This window comes from Podarcis bocagei, assembly GCF_964188305.1.
Source record: "Podarcis bocagei genome assembly, chromosome: 1".
NCBI classification, from domain to species: Eukaryota; Metazoa; Chordata; class Lepidosauria; order Squamata; family Lacertidae; genus Podarcis; species Podarcis bocagei.
This window is the reverse complement of record NC_138125.1, coordinates 58,405,507-58,431,433: the sequence shown is the minus strand read 5'-3', so window position 1 is coordinate 58,431,433 and position 25,927 is coordinate 58,405,507. Positions and strand designations below refer to the sequence as shown.

Below are 25,927 nucleotides of genomic sequence, written 5' to 3'. Positions count from 1 at the left end.
TCAAAAGCTTTTAGCCCTGATGAAGTGTGAAACAGCTCGGCTGAGCAGAGGCCCAGGAGAGACAAAGTAATGGCCTCTCCATTTCCCAGTGTCTTAAGAGGCCTAATACAATTGGTCCTAGACCTTTTTAATAATTTTAAGATGGTGTAATTTGTTCATGGATAATAAAACGGTCCTTTGAGTACACCCTGTAATGTTTTTCATTACCATCCCTCTGTTCAGCCATAACTATTTGGGCCTTTTATATATACTTTTATCCTCAAAGCTTCTAGTCTGCACACTCAGCATGTTTTCTGCTAATGAGGTTTAATAGGCGAAAGTGGCATTGATGAACTATCTCTACCTAGTGCTGTTAAAATACATAGATCCTGCTAAGAAAACCAGAGAAGAATGAAAGCCGCATGAATCTGAGTTAATTCAGCTTGTCCACTCTCTCCATTGTTATGAAACAGAACAAACAGTATTCTAAATCTCCCCGTGTCATCATACCTGGCTCTTCACAGAGAAATGTTCCCTTTGCATTATCAGGAAACTTAATTCCGTAGCTTCATCTGTGATGCATAAGTATTTGCTGAAAGTTATTAGAGCAGAACTAAAAAGCCATAAATTTCTCTAAAATTGTAAACTGAATATCCAGACAAAATGCTGCCTTATTTCCACCCCCGTGTCATAATGTGTTATGAGCAATCGAGCTTCGAGCCTTATTTCCACCTCCCTGCCATAATGAGTGAGAGCAGTCTGTTTTCCAGGTGTGGATCTGACCTCCCCAGGGTTACAAAAGGGTGGTGCAAATTGGGGAGGGCTGTATTTAGTATCTGGGACAGGTGTGAGTACAAGAAGTGTTCCACCAGTTCTCCATTTTTCACCTCAACTCCAGGTATAGTGAACATCAACTGATAGCACCATATCATATGCCAATTTTTCTTCTAACTGTTGTCCTAAGATATTTAGCTTTATTGTAATAATTTTACTCCCCACTACTTTTTAAATCTTCAACCCTGTGAAAGAAGCTGAGTTGAGATATGGTGATTTTCCAAAATCCTCCAGTGTGTTTCATAGTGGAAGGAGGATTTGATCCCACCTATTCCTGATACATATAACATTCAGTGCGCTGGTTTTCTTATGCACAGTATACACACTGCCTGTCGTATCATCACTCATAGCTGTCTGTTCTGACAGTGCCAGTCATTGCTGAACATCAAACTCAACCAGCGGGTGATCTGCCCTATCCTAATTGTTACTGCTTATCTATCCTAGGCATGGGAGCATTCGAGCTGCAGCAGCAAAGTAGCTATTGCACTCTCTTCTTCCTTGGATCACAGCATCCAGGTAGAATTCATGCACCTCTGCTTGCCATCGTATTGGGTCAAGCTGGCTGCTGCAAAAGCTGTCTGCTTAATAGTGTGGGCAAGTGCATGACTTAATTCCTTTTGCAAAATAGTAACTGATTTGCTGCTTTTTCTCAAATACTGTACTCGAGTTTCAGGGATTCAGCTGTTTCCATGCCCCTGTTTCTAGAGATGTATATATAATGTAGTGGCTAGACTGGACAGAACTGGGAAGTAATGCTAATTTGCTGGAAATAAGTGACGATGCAGCACCCTAAAGATAGCAGCACTAGTGAATTCATCCCCCACCCTTACAGGGCTTTAGTTGTGCAGCATTAGATGGCAGTCTAAAACCCTGTTCCATTTTATCTTTCCCCTTTTCCTCTTCAAATTTAGCTGGTGGTGGTGGGAGTATAAGCAATAAGCCCGGAGGCAGCAATAGCAGAAACTGAGTTCTGCTGAGATGAGTGGTTGCCTCACATTGGTGCTTCTTTATTTTAATTTGCTTCAAGTTAAAAGAGGAGAATGTCACAATCAGGTAATCCTGAGTTCCTTAGGAAGGTTTTGACACAATATGCAGCAGGTTAAAAAACAACAACCAGTAATGAAATGCCACAGGGCCATTAGTGGCTCTTATTTCACATTTTTTCAAACAGACACACAAGGGAGAGCAGTGTGACTTACCGTATGTGTTTCCTAACCGTATTCTCTCATTTCTTTCTTAGCTAGCAAGGCAAGCACTATTTGAATAAATGTTTGGCTTTAAATAATTGAATACATTTAAAATCTGCTATCTTTCTTGACTGGGAATTTTTTGAAGTTGCCCTGGAATGTGCAGACTGCATTTAACAATGTAAGGAGTTGCTGTTTTGAAATTTAAAACAGAGAGGGAGTGCAAATGTTGGCTTTAGGATATTTGGGCAAAGAGCTTTGTGTTGAATTCCAAGAAACCATTTTCATTCTTTACAAAACCATAGAAACGTTTGATGTTTAATACCAGCTGATATGTTAATCATTGGTATCATGTGACCTGCTGCTTACCAGCATCATAAAGGGCTTTAACAAAATAAATTGGTAGTCCGATTCTCCTATTGCCGCAACACAATATTGTGCTAAGCAAAAGGTTCATTTAATATTTTATGATGGTTTCATTTTCTTTAAGAGGTTTTCGGTTTTGCTAAGAAACAATTAATGATGTGTATCTTCTTTATGTTTGTTTCAGATTTGCAATGAAACTGTTTGTTTTGAGAAAGATAAGAGAGATGGCACAGCATGGTCAAAATCAATGGCTAACAGAACTGTAAATAGTCGCACACCTGATTGCCTGTAGCACAGAAAATTCACCTCCAGGCAATTAGGCTGGGAAGCTATACAAAAGTTTTCTCTTCTTTCTGCACACAGATAAGCTGGGGGGGGGGGAGTGGACAGCTGGTAATTTTTGTGGGCTTGTCAGTTGGATTAGCATTGCACTGGTGTTTAGGCAAGACGTATTCTGTTTTAAGCCTTACCACATGGAAACGGGACGTGACTTTTTCCATTCAGCTGTTTACTAAAAAGTTAAATCATAAGTGCTGATACAAGGCTAAATAAATCTTCTTGTCTTTCCTGTTGACTTTTCTTTCCCTCCACTGCCATGGAGCACATCTGCACAAAGCAAAAACATCTGAGGCAGGCAAAAGGAAATGTGCAATTTCAGTCAGCTGGTCTCCATTTTGGGTGCATATGTTCTTGATAAGCTCATTTTCCACACTTCCTAAAGGAAGAGGAAAACTTGGTGGGAAGCCAGCCAGCGGTACATTACCAGAGAATATAGCTAGGGAACAGAAGTGCCGCTTCTCTTCCACAGGGACTAATTTTCTCTTTCTCCTTTCCTCTCCCTTGCAGAAGCTGGCAGCGACCAGAATTATGTGACCTCGGAGCCTCAGCTGATCTTCTATCCCAGCATCACCTATGCAGTCATTGGCAGCTCTGCCATTTTTGTGCTGGTAGTGGCCCTCCTCGCCTTGGTTTTGCACCACCAGCGAAAGCGCAACAACCTCATGACGCTTCCTGTACATCGACTGCAGCACCCCGTCCTCCTCTCCCGGCTGGTTGTCCTCGACCACCCACACCAGTGCAGTGTCACCTACAATGTCAACAATGGGGTCCAATACATGTCCAACCAGGCCTACCACAGGCCACCAGACCTGGACTCCCCACCATCCTATTCAGAAGCTGTACTAGACCAAAGGTATGTGCACTAAGCATGCGTCCCAGCACTAGTCCAGTATAGAATAGCTGTCGCTTGTAAACTCTGTGGCACCATCACTTCTGTGTATCACAGGCATAGGGAACATAGGGTGTTGCTGAACTAGAACTCCCATCTTGCGGGAGCTACAGTTCAGCAACATCGGGAGAGCCAAAGTTCCTCACAGCTGGCGTATAGTGCTATTTCTACAAACAATACTTCACTTTTATAGAATACAATGAGAAAGACTGTTTTCTCATAATAGTCGAGTTGTGCATTGTTGTTGTTTTAACCAAGAAAGTCATAGGCACTCTTGATGGAAATGGGGAGTGCAGAACTTTTAAAGCACTAAGTATTTTTTAAAATGTGCAAAATGGCAGGCCATTGTTGCCAGAGGTTGGGGGGAGGGAGGCAGACTCCACTTTTTCTTCCTGTTCGCCATTTTTCCTTTAAGGGGCTACACAAGCACTGTTGCACTCAAATGGTACAGTATGGGAGTGTTCAACCTTTAAAGAATAAATAATTCAAAACAAAATTAAACTTTCAAAAGGTTGCGCACAAGGAAGGGGGCAGGGAATTGTCATTCACCATTAATGGCATCGCTAAGTGCCATGGGGTTCTTGAAACCTTGTTCTGAAACGCACTCACAGTCGCAATTCCCACATGTGGGAGAGGAAATTGCATTTCCCCGACACAAATGCTTAGGTTTGTGCCTTAGGAGAATGCATCATCTCTGTGTGGAAGTGCTACCTTGAGAGAAGACATCTGGAGCCTCTGAAAGAGATAGTACACAAAGCTCATTTATTGTGCAAGGAAGGGAAAAAAAACTCACTTTGTAAAAGACTTTGCCTGTAGGATTCTTTGTTCATAGTTAATTGTGTTGACTAACAGTTAATTAGTGACTTCATGTATTTATTTTGAAATTTGCCTTGGATTTCCCAGATTTTAAAATGTAGCTCTTGAAACTTGCTGGCATGCCTGCTGCATCATCAGACACTAATCCAATAAAAACATTATCTGCCCACAGTCTGTTGTGGGAGATATGTGGCTACAACAGTGCTTTGTAGGAATAGGAAGCCAATTCGTTCATTTCTTGGCTTTACTACCATGGCCGTCATGGCTTCAGTAGTGATTGTGGTGATTGGTGGCAGCAGGCAGCAGCTTTGTAATGTTGATAGATTTCCAGCATGCCTTGAACTTAGGCCAGCAGTCCAGTTCTTCTTCATTGCTGTCCTAGGGCTAGGAAGAATGGTCGGAATCATGTAGAATGAAATGTTCTGTAGCCCAATATCAGCTTGTTCATTTCATTTACCATTTTCATATAGGGGGATGGGGAACGGGAGAATGAAGGTCCTAAATATTCCTTGCCACATATACGCCAAGCATTATTCATGTTGGAGTGCTTACAAAACTACATTTATATAGGACTTGCTATCCTCTCTTGTTATGCTACAGAGTAAGTAAGCCCAGCGTGCTCTCTCTCTCTCTCCCCCCCATTGGACAGATGGTACTTAACAGCACTTTGAATGCTGATTCAGCCATCTGTCTTGCACCCCATTTTTCTGGCAGGTGGTCCACTTTTAAAAAACATATTAAAATGTATTCATTTAAACTTTTAATTTTTAATTTTACAAAATAAAATTTTGTAAAGATTTAAGATTTGCAAAATCATCCCATGGATGGGACAGATTAAAGTCTTAATGTCCCAGGAGTCAGTCAATCGGTGCTGTGCATAGCCAGAACCAAGTTTTCCTGCATGGAAAACAATTTGTATATAAACAAATACACATCTGGCTTGACAACTAAGATAAGATATGTATGTAGCTAGGTATCCTTTCTCCAGTACGTATAAGGTTAGTGTGCTTGGTATACAGTGGTACCTTGGTTCTCAAACTTAATCCATTCCAGAAGTACGTTTGACTTCCAAAATGTTCAGAAACCAAGGCATGGCTTCTGATTGGTTCAGGCACCCTGGAAACAATAGCCGACAGCCACATCGGACATTTGGCTTCTGAAAAACATTTGAAAACCGGAACACTTACTTCCGAGTTTTCAGTGTTTGGGAACCAAGGTGTTTGAGTACCAAGGTGTTTGAGAACCAAGGTACCATTGTAGCAACAATCAGATACTTCATGTTCTCTTTATACCTTTAGTAATTTGCCGTCTCATTTATACCTTGCAGCAGACCACCGTGGTTTGATCTTCCTCCACCTCCTTATTCCTCAGAATCAGAATCCCAGAGTCACATAGAACTCCCTCCATATCGCTCTCGGACTGGGAGTGTGGCAAGCACAGATGCTACAGGGGCAAGAAGTCCAGGGACTGTGGACAGTAGTCGAACGAGAAGCACCGCTGCCAGTGTGGACTCTCGCGGCGCACCGTGTGAAATTACAGCTGAGCAGAGTGACTCTCTGATCAATTCAGATTCTGTCAGAGTGCTGTAAACAGTAAGATTCTTATGGATCAACTGCTTGGGCTTGGCCTGGACCTAAGAAGTCCAGGGTCACTTGGACTTCTTCTACACAATGACTGCAGTGTATTAGGGAGATTCTCTAGCGCATTCCACACTGAAAGAAACCGGGGCTTTGCAAACACCGTTAACAGCTTTGCCTCATGGGAATGGGAATGACACCAGTGGCCTTGGCCACATTAGTCTCCAATGTTTTGTTTTGAGCTTGTGGGAACAGTTCTGGAATTTCAGTTCAGATTTAACTTTGACTTTCTGTAACACATCATGCTTTTAAGGTATTTCAAGGGTATTGACTATGTGCATGTGTCGGAATAGAATATAATATATGCACATGTGCCTAGATCTATACCTACATTTCAAATCATCTCTATGTGTTTTTTCTTTATTTTTTTAAAAATGTGTATTTATGTCTTGTAAGTATGTATGTAATATACAAAACTTGCATTATGCAAGTATTGATCTGTGTTGCTGGGGGCTACTGGAATCACCACAAGGGGGCGGGGAGGGGAATCCAAGTCTGAAGAGGAAGCAGAACTGCTATAAGAGCCCAACATACCTATGCTACATCCAGTTTGACGTGCTTACTTTGTGCTGGAATACGGAACCCAATTTTGAGGTCAGCTTTATGTCCATGTTTTGATGGTTAGGTGTCAAAATAGCCAGTCTGCAGACTCATCTAGTAGTTGCAGAGTACTTTATGTCAGCCTTTTCCCCAGTGCTTAAGACTCTTAAGAAGTTTCTCTTTCAGGGTTTTGTAGCGATAATTACTGTGTCTTGGGATTTCAGCTTCCTATCCAGAGTGGGAATGGCTTGACTAGGCATAGGCAAACTCAGCCCTCCAGTTGTTTTGGGACTACAACTTCCATTATCCCCAGCTAACAGGACCAGTGGTCAGGGATGATGGGAGTTGTAGTCCCCAAACATCTGGAGGGCCGAGTTTGCTTGTGCCTGGGCTTGACCATTTGGAGGTTCCTTTTGAGTCCCCTGTTCTGATAGATATATGAATGTCTGTCCTCCTCTCAAGATTTTAGGGTGTTTCAGGCTACATGTGTGCCAAAATTAATCTTTCTGGTTGCAGTTAGAGGCATGCTTTATTTCCCATTTTAAGAGAGTGAAGTGACATTTTCCCCTCTCTTTTACCCCCTTTCCCTTTTTTATCATTTGAAGTGCCTTGGAATATGCAGGTACCAAATTTCAGAGCTGTAGCTCATCAGGAAATAACTTTGATACTCTATGAATTACAACTGTTTTGATACAGGGGAAAAAGAAATCACATTCACTCTTTGGTGTCTGCTGGATGAAATTATGATTCACACTCTCTACAGCAAGCTTCATTTGCTACATTCGCACCAGCATTTTCAGGCATAAATGCAAAGTGGAGGGGCATGTTAGCTCTTTTCTTTGCCTGCTTGCAAACATTCAGCTGTCCTGTACAGCACATACTGCTGCAAACACGGGCGTACACATGACACTCACATTGCTGCATGGTGTGACTCAGTCTTTAAAATGATCAGTACTTGGGCATCATTCAGCCCATGAAATCAAGATACTGTGTTTATAGGCTTTAATTGGCTTCAGTGTCTCCTCTTTTACCCAGTGCATTTCTTTAGGCTGTACATTTGTGTTGGAATATTTAGTTTTGGACTTCTAAAATAAATACTTTTTTTAATTGTATGTTTGCATCCCTCCCTCCCGCCACAGGTCAAAATAAAAAAGGATCCCCCCCCCACCTTGGGAAACTAAAAAAAGGAAAAGAAAGAATAAGCCTGGATAGCTCAGTTGGTTAGAGTGTGGTGCTGATAACGCCAAGGTTGCAGGTTTGATCCCTGTATGGGACAGCTGTATATTCCTGTCTTGCAGGGTGTTGGACTAGATCCCTCCAGATGTTTTTGGCCTACAACTCCCATGATCCCAAGCTAGCAGGACAAGTGGCCAGGGATGATGGGAATTTTAGTCCTCAAAACATCTGGAGGGCTGAGGTTGAGGAAGCCTGGACTAGATGATCCTCAGCGTCTCTTTCAACTCTACCATATTATGATTCTAGGTATAAATAGGGCAGTATAGGAGTATAGTGTGCTTTTCCAGCTCACTGCAAGGAACAGGACAAATACACTAGCATGTCTCAGAACCGTGCACATTTGGTAGATGTTAAAATTTCCTTCAAAGGCAGCCTTATTTTCATATTCATATATCTTAAAATTATGCCCTCTATTATGGTAACACTAAACCCCTGAAGGGGCTATAACTTTTGAAGAGTGTTGAGAATTTGAATGTTTCATAACTGAATTTAACACAAAATGAGGTTTTAAACCTTATTTTAAATAGTAATGCATAAACAGTACATTTCCCCCCTACAGTGCATTAGCTAAGATTCTTCCTAAAGTGTTGCAGTTATTTATATAAGCCAGGATCCAAAGAGCTACTTTAGGCACACCTAAGGGCTTGGGCATTCCTTGTATAGTTTTCTTTTATTTTCTTACTGTCTGCTCTTCATTCTCACATATTTGTCCCTTCAGTTTGACATGGCATAGGAGCAGCTCTTTAAAAAACACAAGCCTGAAGCCTCCATGACCACGAGGAACTTCAGATCCCAGTCAGTAGTATTTGCCTAATACAGGGAAATACCTTTGACCCACCAGATATTTTTTTTGCTGGCTAGGTCTGATGGCACTTGGACTCCAACAACATTTGAAAGGGTGCAGGTTCCACATCCCTAGTCTAATACATGTTCATTTCTATCAGTGGGGCAGTGCATATTCCAGGAATAAAAGTTCACATTCTGGTGGTTATATTCCAAATAGGGATGCAATCCAGCAAAACATGGGTGAGCAGACTTAAGGTGTGCAAGATCTACTTTTCATTTTACTAAAACTCCCAAGATCCACGCATTGGAGTCGGGCACAAAAGACTTCCACTCAGTGCTATTTTTCTAGAACTCACCCCTTGTTCTCTTATAATGGCAATGGCATCCACTGAGTTGCAGCAAGTTCCAGCTGAAAAAAGCCCTGCTTAAGCATAGAATTAAAGAACATGGTGCACCTGAGCAGCTGCTGAGCCCAGGGACTTGTTTTGAGTCCCAGAACTGAGCTGATGAGTTCACAGTCCTTCCCCCCTTCACACAAAAATCCATTCCTGGTTATACCCCCACCCCCCATATCCCTCATTTCAGCAGTCTTAATTTAATGGTGTGGAAGAGTTTTCTTGGCAATCAACCAATAGATACTGATCTACCTTCTGCCCACCTCTGATATATATAATAGAAATGTATTTTGGTTCCCAGGAATAAAAATGGAGTATTTATTCATTTTATTTTATTTAACAGTGCTTATATACCTCTTGATTGTAAGTCAATTCTCTAAGTGGTTTACAAGAAATAATCTCCAAATGAATAGTTCCAAACGTCACCAAAACTTTACCCTAAAAGAAGTTTAATATTGGGCAGCAAAAATTAAAATGGCAATCAAGTTGCAGCTTCTGATTTTTAGCTGTGTATTGCTTTTATTGCCTGTTACTAAAATATTGAGTTTGTCTCAAATCTGCGGAATTGCCCTCATTATTTTAAAGATGAAACTGCTGCATGAGCAAGTCAGGCTTTGTCACTGAATGGACACCCACTGTTTTGCTGTGGCTTTAGCTTAATTAAATGAGATGGCAAACATATTTGAGCTGTACAGCTTCAAAATACAGGGGGAGCACACAAAACCCAATGCTTCCCCCCCCCCAAAGAACATATTGTACATAGGAAAAAAAATATAATGGAAGCTATAGCCCTTCTCTCTTACGTTTAGGTTCCTTATGTGCACCCTCTGTATGTGTCCATTTGTATGGACGTTTTTTAAAATCTGAAAGGGACTTAAGTTCCATACAGCGGAAATAGGAAGCAGATTATTGATCAGTTCTGGGAAACTTGATGTGCAGACAGCCTTGTGCTATTTTCACTGTCAGATCATAGAGATTCGCATTTATAAAAATGTTTCATTGCTAGCCATTGGCTGTATTAGTTTTACATTAACTTTAAATTGTGATTTTCACAGGCTTTATAGAATTGTCTGTACATCACTTTGGGAGCAGTTGCTAAAAAGTGCCCTAGAAATCTCGCAAATAAAACAGATCTGGTACAGACATGCCCTGAGGCAGCTGAGCCTCCACTATCAGCCTCTGCATCTTACTCCTTGCCTCTTGAGAAGGTGCTTTCTCCATTATGCCCTCCCCGGTTACAAATTACCGTATTTTCTGCACCATAACACTCACTTTTTTCCTCCTAGAAAGTAAGGGGAAATGTCCGTGCGTGTTATGGAGGAAATGCCTACAGGTGGCATGCCTACAGATTTTCCTCCTCTAAAAACTACGTGCGTGTTATGGTTGGGTGCGTGTTATAGAGCGAAAAATACGGTAAACTCTTTATATGATCATAGAGAGATATTGGCTGTGATTCGGCAGGTCTTGTAAGTTATATTCTTAGCAGAAACTCCACATTTAGAGGGTTTCTTCAGTGCTCTGTTTCTTCTTTGTTGTAGTGGTCCTGAGAAACATTAAACTGCTTTTGAATACGTCTCCAGTTTTCCCCTCCTTTTTTAAAGATCTGAAGTTTGTGGCCAGAAGAGGCTATTATAGCATATCTTCAGATACTGCTTCAGGCTGTGGCCAGCATATCATACATTTTAAAGGTTCTTCCAACTTTGGCTTAGATTAGCCTCTTGGTAGCCTCAGAAGTGCCCAGCTCAGTAATGGCAATTCATTTCATCCTTTTGCCTTTGAAGAATGTAGTCTAACAAAACGACTGCTGGTGCTGCTGCTTGCGTGAGTGTTGGGAGGACCGCTCCCTTTCTGCCAACTCCATCTGGCCTAGGGGGCGGGGCCTGCATTCATCGCCACAGCATAAGAGGCCAGAGAGAGGCCTCCGGGACACGACTGCTGGTGCTGCTGCTTGCGTGAGTGTTGGGAGGACCGCTCCCTTTCTGCCAACTCCATCTGGCCTAGGGGGCGGGGCCTGCATTCATCGCCACAGCATAAGAGGCCAGAGAGAGGCCTCCGGGACACGACTGCTGGTGCTGCTGCTCGCGTGAGTGTTGGGAGGACCGCTCCCTTTCTGCCAACTCCATCTGGCCTAGGGGGCGGGGCCTGCATTCATCGCCACAGCATAAGAGGCCAGAGAGAGGCCTCCGGGACACGACTGCTGGTGCTGCTGCTTGCGTGAGTGTTGGGAGGACCGCTCCCTTTCTGCCAACTCCATCCGGCCTAGGGGGCGGGGCCTGCATTCATCGCCACAGCATAAGAGGTCTGGGAGAGGCCTCCGGGACACGACTGCTGGTGCTGCTTCTTGCGTGAGTGTTGGGAGGACCGCTCCCTTTCTGCCAACTCCATCTGGCCTAGGGGGCGGGGCCTGCATTCATCGCCACAGCATAAGAGGCCAGAGAGAGGCCTCCGGGACACGACTGCTGGTGCTGCTGCTCGCGTGGGTGTTGGGAGGACCGCTCCCTTTTCTGCCAACTCCATCCGGCCTAGGGGGCGGGGCCTGCACTCATCGCCACAGCATAAGAGGCCTGGGAGAGGCCTCCGGGACACGACTGCTGGTGCTGCTGCTTGCGTGAGTGTTGGGAGGACCGCTCCCTTTCTGCCAACTCCATCTGGCCTAGGGGGCGGGGCCTGCATTCATCGCCACAGCATAAGAGGCCAGAGAGAGGCCTCCGGGACACGACTGCTGGTGCTGCTGCTTGCGTGAGTGTTGGGAGGACCGCTCCCTTTCTGCCAACTCCATCCGGCCTAGGGGGCGGGGCCTGCACTCATCGCCACAGCATAAGAGGCCAGAGAGAGGCCTCCGGGACACGACTGCTGGTGCTGCTGCTCGCGTGGGTGTTGGGAGGACCGCTCCCTTTCTGCCAACTCCATCTGGCCTAGGGGGCGGGGCCTGCACTCATCGCCACAGCATAAGAGGCCTGGGAGAGGCCTCCGGGACACGACTGCTGGTGCTGCTGCTTGCGTGAGTGTTGGGAGGACCGCTCCCTTTTCTGCCAACTCCATCCGGCCTAGGGGGCGGGGCCTGCACTCATCGCCACAGCATAAGAGGCCTGAGAGAGGCCTCCGGGACACGACTGCTGTTGCTGCTTCGTGAGTGCTGGGAAGACCGCTCCCTCTCCTGCCAACTCCATCCGGCCTAGGGGGCGGGGCCTGCACTACCATCACAGTTTAGAGGACAGAGCAGCTACCGGCAGCAATGGACAAAATAGTTTTAAATGTTTTAATTGCTTTTAATTTGCAGCACCTTAAATGGGGGTTGTTGTTTTTTATAATATTATATTATTTCATTATCTGCTGCAAATGTTAAAGATGTTTTTATATATTTTAAGGTGTTTTAAAGGTGCTTTTATTGTTTACTTTGTTGTACCACCGTGAATGGTGGTTTTTATTTATGTATTTTTGTTTGTTCCATTTTGTTTTGTTTTGGGGGGTGGACACTGAGTGGGGCGGGGATTGGTTTTGTTTGGGCATAATTGTTTTGGTTGTTTTGTTTTCTATTTGTAAATGGAGGTTAGTATGAGGCTTGGGATTGCGACCGTGGAGGGGCGAGGGAGGTATGGCGGTGGGGGCAGATGTTATAGGCGAAGGGGATCGAGATATGGATATGCTCGTACCCCTTCCAATCTGCGCCCCATCCCGAGAGACGAGGGTAGGGTGAGCAAGGATTACTCACCTCCTTCACTGGTGTTGTGCAATGCCAGGTCTATAGGCAACAAAACTGCTACCCTGCGAGATTTCTTTATCTCGCAGGGAGTTGACCTGGCTTGTGTGACGGAGACCTGGGTGCGCGAAGGGGTAACTGTTACCTTACGAGAGATGGCGCCCCCGGGTTTCTCCGTCCTCCACCAGTCACGGACTGTGGGCCGGGGGGGAGGGGTGGCAGTATTAATCCGGGAAGATTGTTCTTTCAGGGCTCTACCATCGCCATCGATCCCCGGCATTGAATGTGTTGGCCTAGTGTGGGGCTCCGAGGAGAGCTTGGCTGTCTGGCTGGTGTACCGGCCACCTAGCGCACCAGCAGCCACCCTGTCAGGCCTGCTGGAGGCGGTGGCCGGCTGGGCCTTGGAGTTCCCTAACCTATTGGTATTGGGAGACTTCAACTTCCACGCTGATGCCACTCCCTCCTCACAGGCTCTGGACCTGGTGTCTTCCATGGCGACACTAGGGCTCTCCCAGTTTGTTTCGGGCCCCACACATCAAGCAGGCCACACGCTGGATTTGATCTTTGGCGCCGGTATAGATGTGATCATGTCTCCTTCGATGAAGGTGCCATGGTCTGATCACTACGCTCTGAAAGCCAGGATTGACTTTCCACCCCCACCCTGCTTAGGTGGCGAGCCGATTTGGGCTCGCCCGCGGAGGCTGATGGACCCGGATAGATTCCGTCAAGCCTTGCGGGACCTTGCTCCCCCTGGCGACTCATTGACTGAGCTTGTTGAGGGCTGGAATACCCAGCTCCTGGCAGCCATCGATGAGATCGCACCTAAGCGCCCTCTGCGACCCCGCAGAAACCGGGCTCCCTGGTTTACCGAGGAGCTTCGGAAAATGAAGCGGGACCTCAGACGGCTAGAGCGAGTATGGCGGGGTGCCCGTGACGGAGCCTCAAGAACATCTTATAGGGTTTTTATGAAAACCTATGAGATGGCAGTGAAGGCTGCTAAGAAGTCTTACTTCTCGGCCTCCATTGCATCCGCTAGCTCTCGCCCGGCGCAATTATTTAGTATAATCCGGTCTTTAACGTCCCTTGAAGGACAGCCAAATTTAAATAACAATCTGACACACAGCTGTGAGGCATTTGCGAGCTTTTTTGCGGAGAAGGTCCTGTTGCTCCGCCATGACCTCCCTGCCAATTTGGATACAATAAAGGAACTGGAGGCCCCTCGACTGTCCTCGGGTCCAGTATTGGACCACTTTGACCGGATATCTCCAGCCGATGTGGACAGATTCCTCCAAGCTGGAAAGCCCACCACCTGTCCTCTTGACCCGTGCCCGTCATGGCTGATTAGAGCGTGTCCAGACGAGGTGCGGGGCCCCCTGGGGGATATCATCAATTTGTCCCTTGGCACCGGGATATTCCCAGGGGAACTGAAGGAGGCGGTGGTGCGTCCGCTCTTAAAGAAAACATCATTAGATCCCTCAGATCTATCCAATTACCGCCCGGTCTCGAATCTTCCATTCCTGGGTAAGGTGATTGAGAGAGCGGTTGCTGAACAGCTTGGTAGGTTTCTGGATGAAACATCTGCTCTGGACCCATTCCAGTCCGGCTTCCGCGCTGGTCATGGGACCGAGACGGCTCTGGTCGCCCTAACAGATGATCTCCGCAGGCAGCTGGATCGAGGCGGGTCAGGGCTGCTGATTCTTCTAGATCTGTCAGCAGCCTTTGACATGGTCGATCACGAACTCCTGGACCACCGCCTTGCCGACGTGGGGATCCAGGGCACAGTCCTTCAATGGCTGCGCTCGTTTCTCTCTGGTCGGGGACAGAGGGTGGCGCTTGGGGGGGAATTGTCATCACGCCACTCCTTGGTGTGTGGAGTGCCTCAGGGTGCAATTCTCTCCCCGATGCTTTTTAACATCTTTATGCGCCCCCTCGCCCAGCTTGTCCGGAGTTTTGGGCTGGGTTGCCATCAGTATGCTGATGACACCCAACTCTATCTGTTGATGGATGGCCATCCTGACTCGGCCCCAGACACACTGACCAGATGTCTGGAAGCTGTGGCTGGATGGTTACGTGGGAGCCGGTTGAAGTTAAATCCTTCGAAGACAGAGGTCCTCTGGCTGGGGCGGGACGATATGGGATCGAGGGGGCAACTCCCATCTCTTGCGGGGGTGCAATTAGTGCCAGCACCGGCCGTTAAGAGTTTGGGTGTAATCTTCGATACCTCCCTCTCTATGGAGTCGCAGATTACAGCTATAACAAAGGCGGCATTTTTTCATCTCCGCCAAGCTAAGCAGTTGGCCCCTTATCTCTCTCGTCCTGACCTAGCCACTGTGATCCATGCGACGGTCACCTCCAGACTGGATTATTGTAACTCGCTCTACGTGGGGCTGCCCTTGAGACTGACCCAGAAACTCCAGCGGGTGCAGAATGCCGCGGCGAGACTCCTTATGGGGTCTTCGCTGCGAGAGCACATTCATCCGGTATTATACCAGCTGCACTGGCTCCCGGTGGAGTACAGGATCAGGTTTAAGGTGCTGGTTTTAACCTTTAAAGCCCTATACGGCCTAGGACCCTCGTACCTACGGGACCGCCTCTCCTGGTATGCCCCACAGAGAAACCTACGGTCTGCAAATAATAACATCCTCAAGGTCCCAGGCCTCAGAGAGGTTAGGCTGGCCTCAACTAGAGCCAGGGCCTTCTCGGCTGCAGCTCCAAACTGGTGGAATGCTCTGTCAAAAGAGACTAGGGCCCTGCGGGACCTGACATCTTTCCGCAGGGCCTGCAAGACAGAGTTGTTCCGCCAGGCCTTTGGTCAGGGCGCAGCCTGACTCCCTCCTCTGGCAACCTGCACATAATTCTGCTTAATTGGTTGCCATCAATTTGATTTAATTAATTTTTATAATGAAATATTTTTAGATTGTGTGATTATTTGACTGATTATTTGATTGTTGTTAGCCGCCCTGAGCCTGGCTTTGGCTGGGGAGGGCGGGATATAAATAAAATTTATTATTATTATTATTAAAACAAAAGCCAGGTCCCTTGCGCCTTGCTTGAGAAGGTGCAGTAGCAGCAGTGTGATTGAGAAGGTGGGGTGTTTATCCAGTTAAAAAGAGCATTGCATCTTTTCAACTGGAATTATGGCATTAAACCTGTATGAAGTCTCTAAACTCAATTTGTACTTTGAACTTTTTAAAACTGAATTGTATCTAAGTATACAATGCCGTTGCATCCAGGGTGCAGCTGGGCATAAAAGAGATGGCTGTGGACAGCAGTAACTTCCTTCCTTAGCCAAAACCACCACACAGCACCCTTAAGAATCTATAGTTCCCAGGATTCGGGGGGGGGGTGCACTTAAAAACGTGTGGTGTGTGCACAGTCTTGAGCAGGGGTCAGCAACCTTTTTCAGCTGTGGGCCGGTCCACCATCCCTCAGAGCATGTGGTGGGCCGGACTATATTTTTGGGGGGAAAATTAATGAATTCCTATGCCCCATAAATAACCCAGAGATGCATTTTAAATAAAAGCACATATTCTACTCATGTAAAAACACCAGGCAGGCCCCACAAAGAACCCAGAGATGCATTTTAAATAAAAGGACACATTCTACTCATGTAAAATCACCCTGATTCCCGGACCATCCGCGGGCCAGATTGAGAAGGCGATTGGGTCTCATCCGGCCCATGGGCCTTAGGTTGTCTATCCCTGGCCTTGAGTCTCTTCCATTGCCTTTCCACAAGAGTCCTGGTACTTAAAGGAAGCAGCACACCAGGAAATATCCACTCTCAAGTGTAACATTCAATGTGTACTGCAAGCTGCCAGCTACAGTTTTGGTTCAGGCCTCCTCTTCAAGGAATGCAAATGCAGGGTGCATTCAGTCCTCCCTACAAGACTCATATTGCAGCCCAGAGTTTCACTAGCTACGTTTGATTGGTGTATTGGCAGCTTAAGTGAAAACGCTGAGAATTTTATCCCCTGAACCCTTTTATTTTCCATTCTCTCCATCCCATGGAGACAGTCCCTCCCCCCCCCCATTTAAATTGGCTTGGTTTTCATTTGCACTTTGCTCTCCCAGTTTTATATGAGAAACAAAGTAGGAAGTTGGAGATTTTAAACCCATGCCTGGCTAATGTTACCTGCCAAAAACTGGAAATGTTTCAAATTATAGTCTGGTTTGTTGTCACTTTTGTCAGCTCATTATATAGCTTGGACCATTTTCGCAATATTGGAAGGTCAGCAGCAGCAGCTTGGCTGAGTTCTGATGTATACTTTGTACATTTAACATGTTATTTTGGGGTTGTTATTGTTCAGCATCATTAAATCTCTTAAAAATGTTGATCTTTCTTAAAGCTGTTTGTGAGTGGTGAAAGGAAATTAATCTAAGTTAGCTGCAAAATGCAGAGAAGTCGCCTTTATTTTGCTTTCCAGTTTTCTGAGCCTCACGTTATTGTCACAAAGGCAGCCTGAAGCCGCGTGTTCTTTTGCCTTTATTAGCTCTCAGCCTTGCCCCCTGGTGGCCCCTGTCAGATGCAGGACTTCATTATGTGCAGCGAAACTCCTTTAATTGTCTCTTTCATCATACGCTGTACATAAGGGCAAGAAATGTTTTTAATCAAAACTTCTGCAGTGAAATAATTTGGGGAGGAAACATCTTGATGGAAAGGAAAGTTCAGAAATAATAAGGCTTTTGTTGTTTGCTTGATTGCACAGTAATGGCTCCTAGTTCCAGTTTTGCTGACTTGTCTGCAAATGCGCCTCTCTTTTTTTCTCTTTCTCCTGGTGAATTATAACTTAGCAGAATCTAATATTCACTGGCGTGTTTGGAGCTTTTAAACCTGGTCTAAAATGTCATTTTCCAGCGTTGCTTTACATTTGCAGGTAGCAGAAGGGAAACGGAACATTTCAGCAATTTTGAGGGGTGGGGACCGCCACCAAGCTTCTGAAACGATGCAACGTCATGATGTAAAAAACATCCAGCTTAATTTGGCGTGGTGGATGGCAACACACCGAGAGATTGAGTTTTAGCACCACAAGAACACATGCAAAAAACAACACCCTTCCCATCACTCCTAAGCTAAGCCTTGAAAATCTCAAGCAGTCTTCCTGCTCCCCGAGCAGCTTACCGAAATGGTGCTTCACTTGTACAGCCTGCAAATAAGAACATAAGGATTAGGCCATTGACCCCTCTAGCCCCACAAGTTGTTCTGACAGCGACCAACCAGGTGCCTTTGAGAAACTAGCAAGCAGGATTTGAGCACGCCTCCTGCGGTTTTCAGCCACTGGTATTCAGAAGCATTTCAGTCTCCAACCTGTGGAGGGAGAGCATAGCCACCGTAGGTAGTAGCTGGAAAAGTCAGGTAGCATTTTTATTTTATTTTTTGTCTCGGGTGATCTATTCACATAAGAACATGGGAAATCGCCTTAGACCATTGGTCCATTTAGCTCTGTATTGTCTACACTGGCTGGTTACAATACTTCCCTGATTTATGCAATTTTCCTCCAATTTTGACAACTCATGGAGATGTGGGAAAATAAGTACAGTGGTACCTTGGGTTACGGATGCTTCAGGTTACAGACACCAGTACCTTGGGTACAGAAATAGTACCTCGGGTTAAAAACTTTGCTTCAGGATGAGAACAGAAATCGCGTGGTGGCAGCATGGCTGGCAGCAGGAGGCCTCATTAGCTTAAGTGGTACCTCAGGTTAAGAACGGTTTCAGGTTAAGAACGGACCTCCAGAACGAATTAAGTTCTTAACCCAAGGTACCACTGTATGCAGAAATGTTTTCAAACATGAGCTACAGAGTTCAGCATCATTTCTCTTCCTCAGCCCAGGTTAGAATGCCTCGGATTTCTGGACCTAGGTAACATGTTCCCTTCTTCTCTCCTCTGCAAGCTGCCTAATGGCAGAGCTGGTCCTGGTTGGCCAGAAACCAGTTCCTGAAGCTAGCTTTGTGGTGTGAAATGGCAGGGGGTGGAGAGATGATCCCCCTGTGATCTCTGGTAATATACCTGGCTGGCTTTTTTGCAATATAGCTTGGAGTATTGCAGACATCTCTCTTTTGGTTGAGAAACTATTTGATGCTATACCATCAACTAGGCTTCCTAATAATAATAATAATAATAATAATAATAATAATAATAATAATTTATTATTTGTACCCCGCACATCTGGCTGGGTTTCCCCAGCCACTCTGGGCGGCTTCCATAGAAACCAAAAAAACACTAAAATATCATACATTAAAAACTTCCCTGAACAGGGCTGCCTTAAGATGTCTTCTGAATGTCAGGTAGTTGTTTATCGTTTTGACATCTGATGGGAGGGCGTTCCACAGGGCGGGCGCCACTACCGAAAAGGCCCTCTGCCTGGTTCCCTGTAGCTTTGCTTCTCACAATGAGGGAACCGCCAGAAGGCCCTCGGCGCTGGACCTCAGCGTCCGGGCAGAACGATGGGGGTGGAGACGCTCCTTCAGGTATACTGGGCCGAGGCCGTTTAGGGCTTTAAAGGTCAACACCAGCACTTTGAATTGTGCTCGGAAACGTACTGGGAGCCAATGTAGGTCTTTCAAGACTGGTGTTATGTGGTCTCGGCGGCTGCCCCCAGTCACCAGTCTAGCTGCCGCATTCTGGATTAGCTGTAGTTTCCGAGTCACCTTCAAAGGTAGCCCCACGTAGAGCGCATTGCAGTAGTCCAAGCGGGAGATAACTAGACCATGCACCACTCTGGCGAGACAGTCCACGGGCAGGTAGGGTCTCAGCAAAAAAAGGCATAACTAAATCTCAGCAACTACGAATATGAGTCATTAAGGTTCATATTCTAGGGTTGCCATGTCTGGAATTTCCTGGACATAGCAGGAAGCACTGTCCGGGTTGCAAATGCATGGGGAAATCTGAATGTAATGAGAAAAATCACATAAACTTTGCCAAAAGCTTAACAACTTTTGTGTCTGGGTTTTCACTTTTGAAATATGGCAACCCTATCATATTCATATCAATGAAATGAATATCATATATAAAAAATACCATGCATCTGTAGAGTTAATGTACAAACTTAAAGCAGAACTACAGTTAATGTTACTAGGCAGTAGTACTTAGTAGATTGAACCAGGGATCTTTTGCCTGCAAAGCAGATTCTCCACCTTTAAGCTGTAGCTCTTTCAGTTTCCAGTACGCTCGAGTGCTCCTGTCGTTCACATATGCTGAAACTGGCTTGTACTTGAGCCCTTGTGTGATTCAAATTATATTAATTACTATCCAAATACAGGCAATTCTTCTGTATCATATGTTAAAACATTCTTTAGTACATTGCTGAACAGAAATCTCACTTATATTCGCAAGAAAGCCATGCCAGGAAAAATGGTATCTGTGCCAAAGCCACCCGTCATAATTGATCACGTATATTCACTCTGACATCTAAACACATTTTCCTGAAAGCAGTGATGGCATTAAAGTTCAAACATCTCTGACTGGCGGTGCGCATTTACTTAGCTTGCAATCTGCAAATGTCGTTCAAAGCTAGTGCCCCTTCCCCTGAAAAGAGTCTCCTGCTCACATTTTAAACTGATGATATTTTAAGGTTCTGTGACTTGAAATTCCTCCAACAGGCACAAGGTGGTAAGTGCTTTGTTAGCAGTTGATACAGTCTGTTCATTGCTGAAAGTGACTTGAACTTTAAACAAATGGGTATATCATTTACAGAAGAGCACCGTGGCCACTACTCACTCAGGTCCAGAACGAAGCATATCTCATGTTAATGGAACCTTTACAAAAGCAAATCAAGTTAATCCAGTTGTTGCACAGGTAAAAACCTTTGATAATTGGCGGATAAAAACTTGCCTTGGGGGCAACAGGCCAACCAATGCCCTGCTGACCTGTGCAATGTCCACTTGTACCTTGCATGCATACCAGGGCAACAAACAGCCTGATGGGCTTCATACAACATTCCCCCGAGCTCTAGCATGGGGACTATTGCAGTTGAGGTTCACAGCTGATGGTCCCATTTTGTTTCAGGCATCATTGTTTCAACATAAAGGTCAGTTTGTTCATGAGTATTCAACAACTGATTAAAGCAGTACTTCCCAAAGTGGCCAATACTGCTCCTTGGGAGGTGCTGGAATGATCCAGGCAGGCAGTAGTGGCCTTGGGTGCAATTAAAGGGTGTTGAATAAAAATATGGGCACAGTGGAAGCATAAAGAAAGAAGGAAATTTTGAAAAACCATTTGTACATGTTTTATCTGCTGTGTAATGACGCCTACCACCAAGTTGAGCACCGTTACAGGATTGCAACAATGCCTCCCCTGGATCTGGTGGTCGTGCTGAAGACGAGGGGTTTTGCTGGGCTTGGGTGAACCCTTTTCAGCTTCACCCAGGCCCAGGAAGTGGATTTCAGCTTTACTATGTTCTAGGACAGGCTTCATCAAACTCAGCCCTCCAGATGTTTTTGGGCCTACAACTCCCATGATCCCTAGCTAGCAGTACCAGTGGTCAGGGATGATGAGAATTGTAGTCTCAAAACATGTGGAGAGCCGAGTTTGAGGAAGCCTGTTATAGGACATAGGTAGAAATATATATACACAAAAGAACACATATCTATCACTGCATCTTTCAGTTTGTTTGCTTAAAGAAGGTAGGGGGGCATGGAGTAATTTTTTTTCTGAAAAGGGGGCAGCATGCCAAATTAGTTTGGGAACTTCTGGTCTAAAGTGACATTAAGTGGTGACTTTCACAGATCTTACAACATCATGGATAGACTTCGCATCAATAGGATGCAGGTGGCGCTGTTGTCTAAACCACTGAGCCTCTTGGGCTTGCCAATCAGAAGGTCGCGGTTCAAATCCTCGCGATGGGGTGTGCTCCCGTTGCTCTGTCCCGGCTTCTGTCAACCTAGCAGTTCAAAAGCATGCCAGTGCAAGTAGATAAATAGGTACCGCTCTGGCAGGAAGGTAAATGTCATTTCCGTGCGCTTTGGCTTCCATCAGCGTTCTGTTGAGCCAGAAGCGGTTTAGTCACACTGGCCACATGACCTAGAAAGCTGTCTGTGGACAAACGCTGGCTCCCTCGGCCTGAAAGCGAGATGAGCGCCACAACCCCATAGTTGCCTTTGACTGGACTTAACCGTCCAGGGGTCCTTTACCTTTAGACTTCTCATCACTTTATTGTCCACTATTTTTGTTTATTTGTTTGTTACCTATGCTAAAACATCTGCATTGGCTGCACATTTGCTATCAGGCCAGGTGTGTCAATACACAAAGCCCTGAAGCACTTGAGTCCAGGACCATCTGAACCTTTATATCCCACCCCAATCACTGAGATCACCTGAAGCAGTGCTATTAGTTGTTCCCCATGCTGCAGAGGCCCAACTAGTTTCAACCAGAAGTCAGGAATTGGATGATGTTGGTCCTATGTTGTGGAATGCTATCCCAGCAGAGATTTGGCAGGGATCTTCGCTTTTGACCTTGAGGCATCTCTTGAATACCCTTTCATGCCAACAGACCTATGTGTCTGTTTTATTTTTATTGACTGATCAATCGATTAGCCAGTTGCTTGAATGATTATTCATATTGTTTTCAATGGTGTTTTATGTTCCACACCACCCTGATACATGATGATACAGTGGTATAAAAATACTGTAATAAATAAAAGAAATAACTGTTTGTTAATTGCCCAATAACTTGAGTTCTGTATCTGGTATACAACCAAATCCTTTAAAAACAATTAAAACACTAAATCCATAATGACAATATACATTTTTTAAAAAAAATAACACAGAACACCTCGTGTTTGCCTGAAAATGACTTCAGGAATTCTCTTTGATGATATATTTGGGGTTTGGGAATTAAAGAATCATCCCTGCTACCTCTATATTAGCAGAGCATCAAACACAAGATGACTAGAAGTGTGTGTTGGGGGGGGGGGAGCAGAGAAAGTGGATTGAAATTATTTTCAGATCTTTCCCCCCTCCTTCCTTTGAAAATTCAGGTGAAGTTAATTAGATGGAATAGTAGCAGCTTCTGATCTGCAGCAGCTTCTCTTTCATCTTACCTCTCCATTAAAAATAAATGTATTCTCATTTCTAGTTTGAAGAAAGAGAAAAGGGAAGGGAGGAGCGAGGGAATGAGGGAGCACCCAGGTCCTGAAGTTCCCCAGATTCATTAAACTTTTCTGGTAAAATCTTGAGGGCACTGGGAACTGCAAGTAACAAATTAATGTGAATTTAGGAACTAATGATCCATTGTGAGGATGGTCAGTGGAAGGAATGGTTCACATTCTCAAAGAAATTGTAAAATATTAATACGCATCGTAATTTCATTAACATCCTAAATGTGTTCGGCTTAAAACGTTGAGAGCAGCAAGGATGTGGAGATATGATAGGTGTTTCCCTTAATCACATCTGACAATCTCAGTCAGTCAAGACTCCACATTAACCCTACAGCTCATTAATCACATTTAAGGCACCCCCATTCATCATGATTAAGAACACCCTGCTGCTATCCTAATGGATATTAAAATATTAATAAAGTCGAGTTGGGCAAGGATCATAGGCAGCCTTTTTAGATTGTATGTGCCTTGGGACAGAGACCTGTCTTCCTGTCACACTGTAAAGCACTATGCATACTGATAGCACTTATATGAATAAATGCAGGCCCATCCTTTATTTCCAGGGAATGGACCAGGAAACATTTCCGGTGCAGGAAATTTAACAAAATTAACTGGGCTTTTTGTATCAGAGATTTGTAAGGTGGTCACCTCCTGGTTCTCAATTTATACTACTGCCCTGCAGAGTCTGAATAGAGCAGGTAGAATATATTTTAAGGGTGCACACGAGCCCAAAGATTCATCTTGTACATGTATCTAAAAATTCTGATCTGTTTCTTAGCCACTCTCTTTGTTCTCTCCTCTTCAGTCTGTGCTCTGGGTTCCAAGCCACTCTATATAATGTGGGTGCCCCATTCACTATATTGGGGAACCAGCTGGCTAGAACTCCTCCCTCCCTTTTCCAAAGTGGTTAAAATTGGGGCTGACCTGCTCCAATTAAGTGTACCAAATTGTAAGTACATAGATACCTGCAAGGGGTTTTAAGCAAGGGTTCAGATCACCCCAGGATAGGGGATACCCAAATTCACTGTTGAAAATAAGTGAGATGGGTGCTTGATTGATGCCAAAATGATATGGACAAAGAAATTTTCATTCAGATACAAACAGCTTCTAATTTGCAAGCCCCCAAGCTGAGGAGGAAGAAGCTGACAGCGAATGGCACCCCCTGGACTGGTTGTTTGTATGAAGGCAATCAGATGGGGTCACCTGAGGGAGACTGAGGTTGGTGAGGAAGAGTCTCTTTTGCCATAATGATCAGCCTCCACTGCCAGCAAGGCCCCTCTAACCCTAATAGTTAGTAGTAGACTGTGGGCTCCCCATCCCATTTTAGGGAATGACAACCACTCCACTGACCTGCATAGGGTAAGGCATAGGTAAAGGTAAAGGGACCCCTGACCATTTTAGGTCCAGTCGTGACCGACTCTGGGGTTGAGCTCATCTCACTTTATTGGCCGAGGGAGCCGGCGTACAGCTTCCGGGTCATGAGGCCAGCATGACTAAGCCACTTCTGGCGAACCAGAGCAGCGCACGGAAACGCCATTTACCTTCCCGCCGGAGCGGTACCTATTTATCTACTTGCACTTTGACAAGCTTTCGAACTGCTAGGTTGGCAGGAGCTGGGACTGAGCAACGGGAGCTCACCCCGTCGCAGGATTCAAACTGCCGACCTTCTGATCAGCAGGTCCTATGCAAAAAACAAACCAAGCAGATTTTACTCTCTCTCCACCCAAATCACTATGCTTGGAGTGCACTAGAAAATAATTCACTAGGATTAAAAACTACTGGTAGGTCTTTCTGTCATAATGAAGAATGATCCTTGAGCTCTGGACATTTCTCCTTTCAGCTTGCTTTCCTTTCTTTGTGGGGGGTGTCATTAGTTCAATGTTTTGAGAAACAAAGTCACAGAACCACTCAGAAGCTTAGGGATCCAGTTCAGAAATGTGAGAACCATCCTATAAAATTGTTTGTTTGTTTTTTTAAAAAAATAAATGTGAAAACCTTCCCCGAATCACCCCACCTTGCCTTGTAATTTGAGGTACGCATAGCCAATGCACACCCCCTAATATATGTATAAGTGGCTCATTTCCCATAGTGGATCAACCAGTCGGCTGCAGGATGGGAAGAGTCCTTGATATTCGCATGATGATAGCCCATGCTGTGCTAATTACAAAGGGATGGATCGCTTTATTAATTTTTTTATTTGTAAAATTAACAAGGAGAAACGTGAAATAAAATGAAAGGAGAGAAAGGAGGAAGAGGGGAAAAAAAGTAAGATGCAAATAGTACTATTAAAAACAGTAGACTACTGCCAGTACACATTGCAGACATGATGCCCATCAGTGCACAAATCTTAAACAGAAAAGTTAATATAAGCCCCCAGATGTCCAATAGGTATCCGCATGAAATTGATGCCTATATGAAATACGTTTCAATGTCGCCAGGGCAGTGAGGCCCTCAGACCATGGACAATAGACAGTGGGTATTTATCCTTCCAGGCTCAAAGTCTAAGTCTTTTAGCTACCATAAGGACTCACAAAATCCACTTTTGTTGTCAATCTGTTAATCCCCATGCTACAGGCGGGAACACATTTTCCCAGCAATGAAATGTTGTTACTGAGCCCTGAGAAAATATGATTTCCTAAAAAAAACACCGTATTTACTAGCTGAAGGAAATTACATTTGAGTCCTCCTTCAAGTATAAGAGAAAGGGCACACTCTTGCGAGGTAGAACAGAATGAGAGAGGTTTGCTTCTGAATTCCATCGCTGCTGCCACCATGTTGACTCTTCTGAATCTGAAACCAAATATGTGGAGAAGGGGGTAAACCTGTTAGCAGGTTGCCTTTAATTCTCCTTAAAAGCATGCAGCATGGACAACCGATTAGGCAAATGAAGAGAGTCAGATCCTGAATGAACAAAGTACCGAGTTACCTCCAAAGTTCAAATTCCAGTCTTTTATTAAACAGTTCAAAACGGAGAGAATGAAAGAACAGTTTGCATTGAAAACAAAACGAAGAAGGGTATCTAAACTGATAGATTCTTCACGGAAGATTCAGTAACTTTCAAGCAGAATAACTTTCATGGATGTTCATCCAGGAAACAGACGCAAGGAAACATCTGAAATATATTGGTGT

At 44.9% G+C, this 25,927-nt stretch overlaps 1 protein-coding gene and 1 long non-coding RNA gene across 4 annotated transcripts in view; one reads left to right on the top strand and one right to left on the bottom strand.

Moving 5' to 3' along the window:
• LDLRAD3 (low density lipoprotein receptor class A domain containing 3) overlaps positions 1-7,699 on the top strand; it is a 131,203-nt gene extending 123,504 nt beyond the window's left edge. For 2 of the 3 annotated variants that reach the window (XM_081166046.1, XM_081166045.1), the window contains 2 exons: positions 3,213-3,558; positions 5,738-7,699. In XM_081166046.1, coding sequence (XP_081022172.1) covers positions 3,213-3,558; positions 5,738-5,999 — 608 coding nt within the window. In that variant the 3' untranslated portion in view covers positions 6,000-7,699. The remainder of the gene's footprint in view (positions 1-3,212; positions 3,559-5,737) is intronic. The other variant, XR_014001255.1, reaches the window with a different exon arrangement.
• A 966-nt stretch (positions 7,700-8,665) lies between these two features.
• LOC308571605 lies at positions 8,666-10,797 on the bottom strand. Its single transcript, XR_014001549.1, has 2 exons — positions 10,424-10,797; positions 8,666-10,258 (listed from the first exon to the last, which is right to left on the bottom strand). It is a non-coding gene; the product is annotated as an uncharacterized lncRNA (long non-coding RNA).
• Between the last annotated feature and the right edge of the window lie 15,130 nt (positions 10,798-25,927).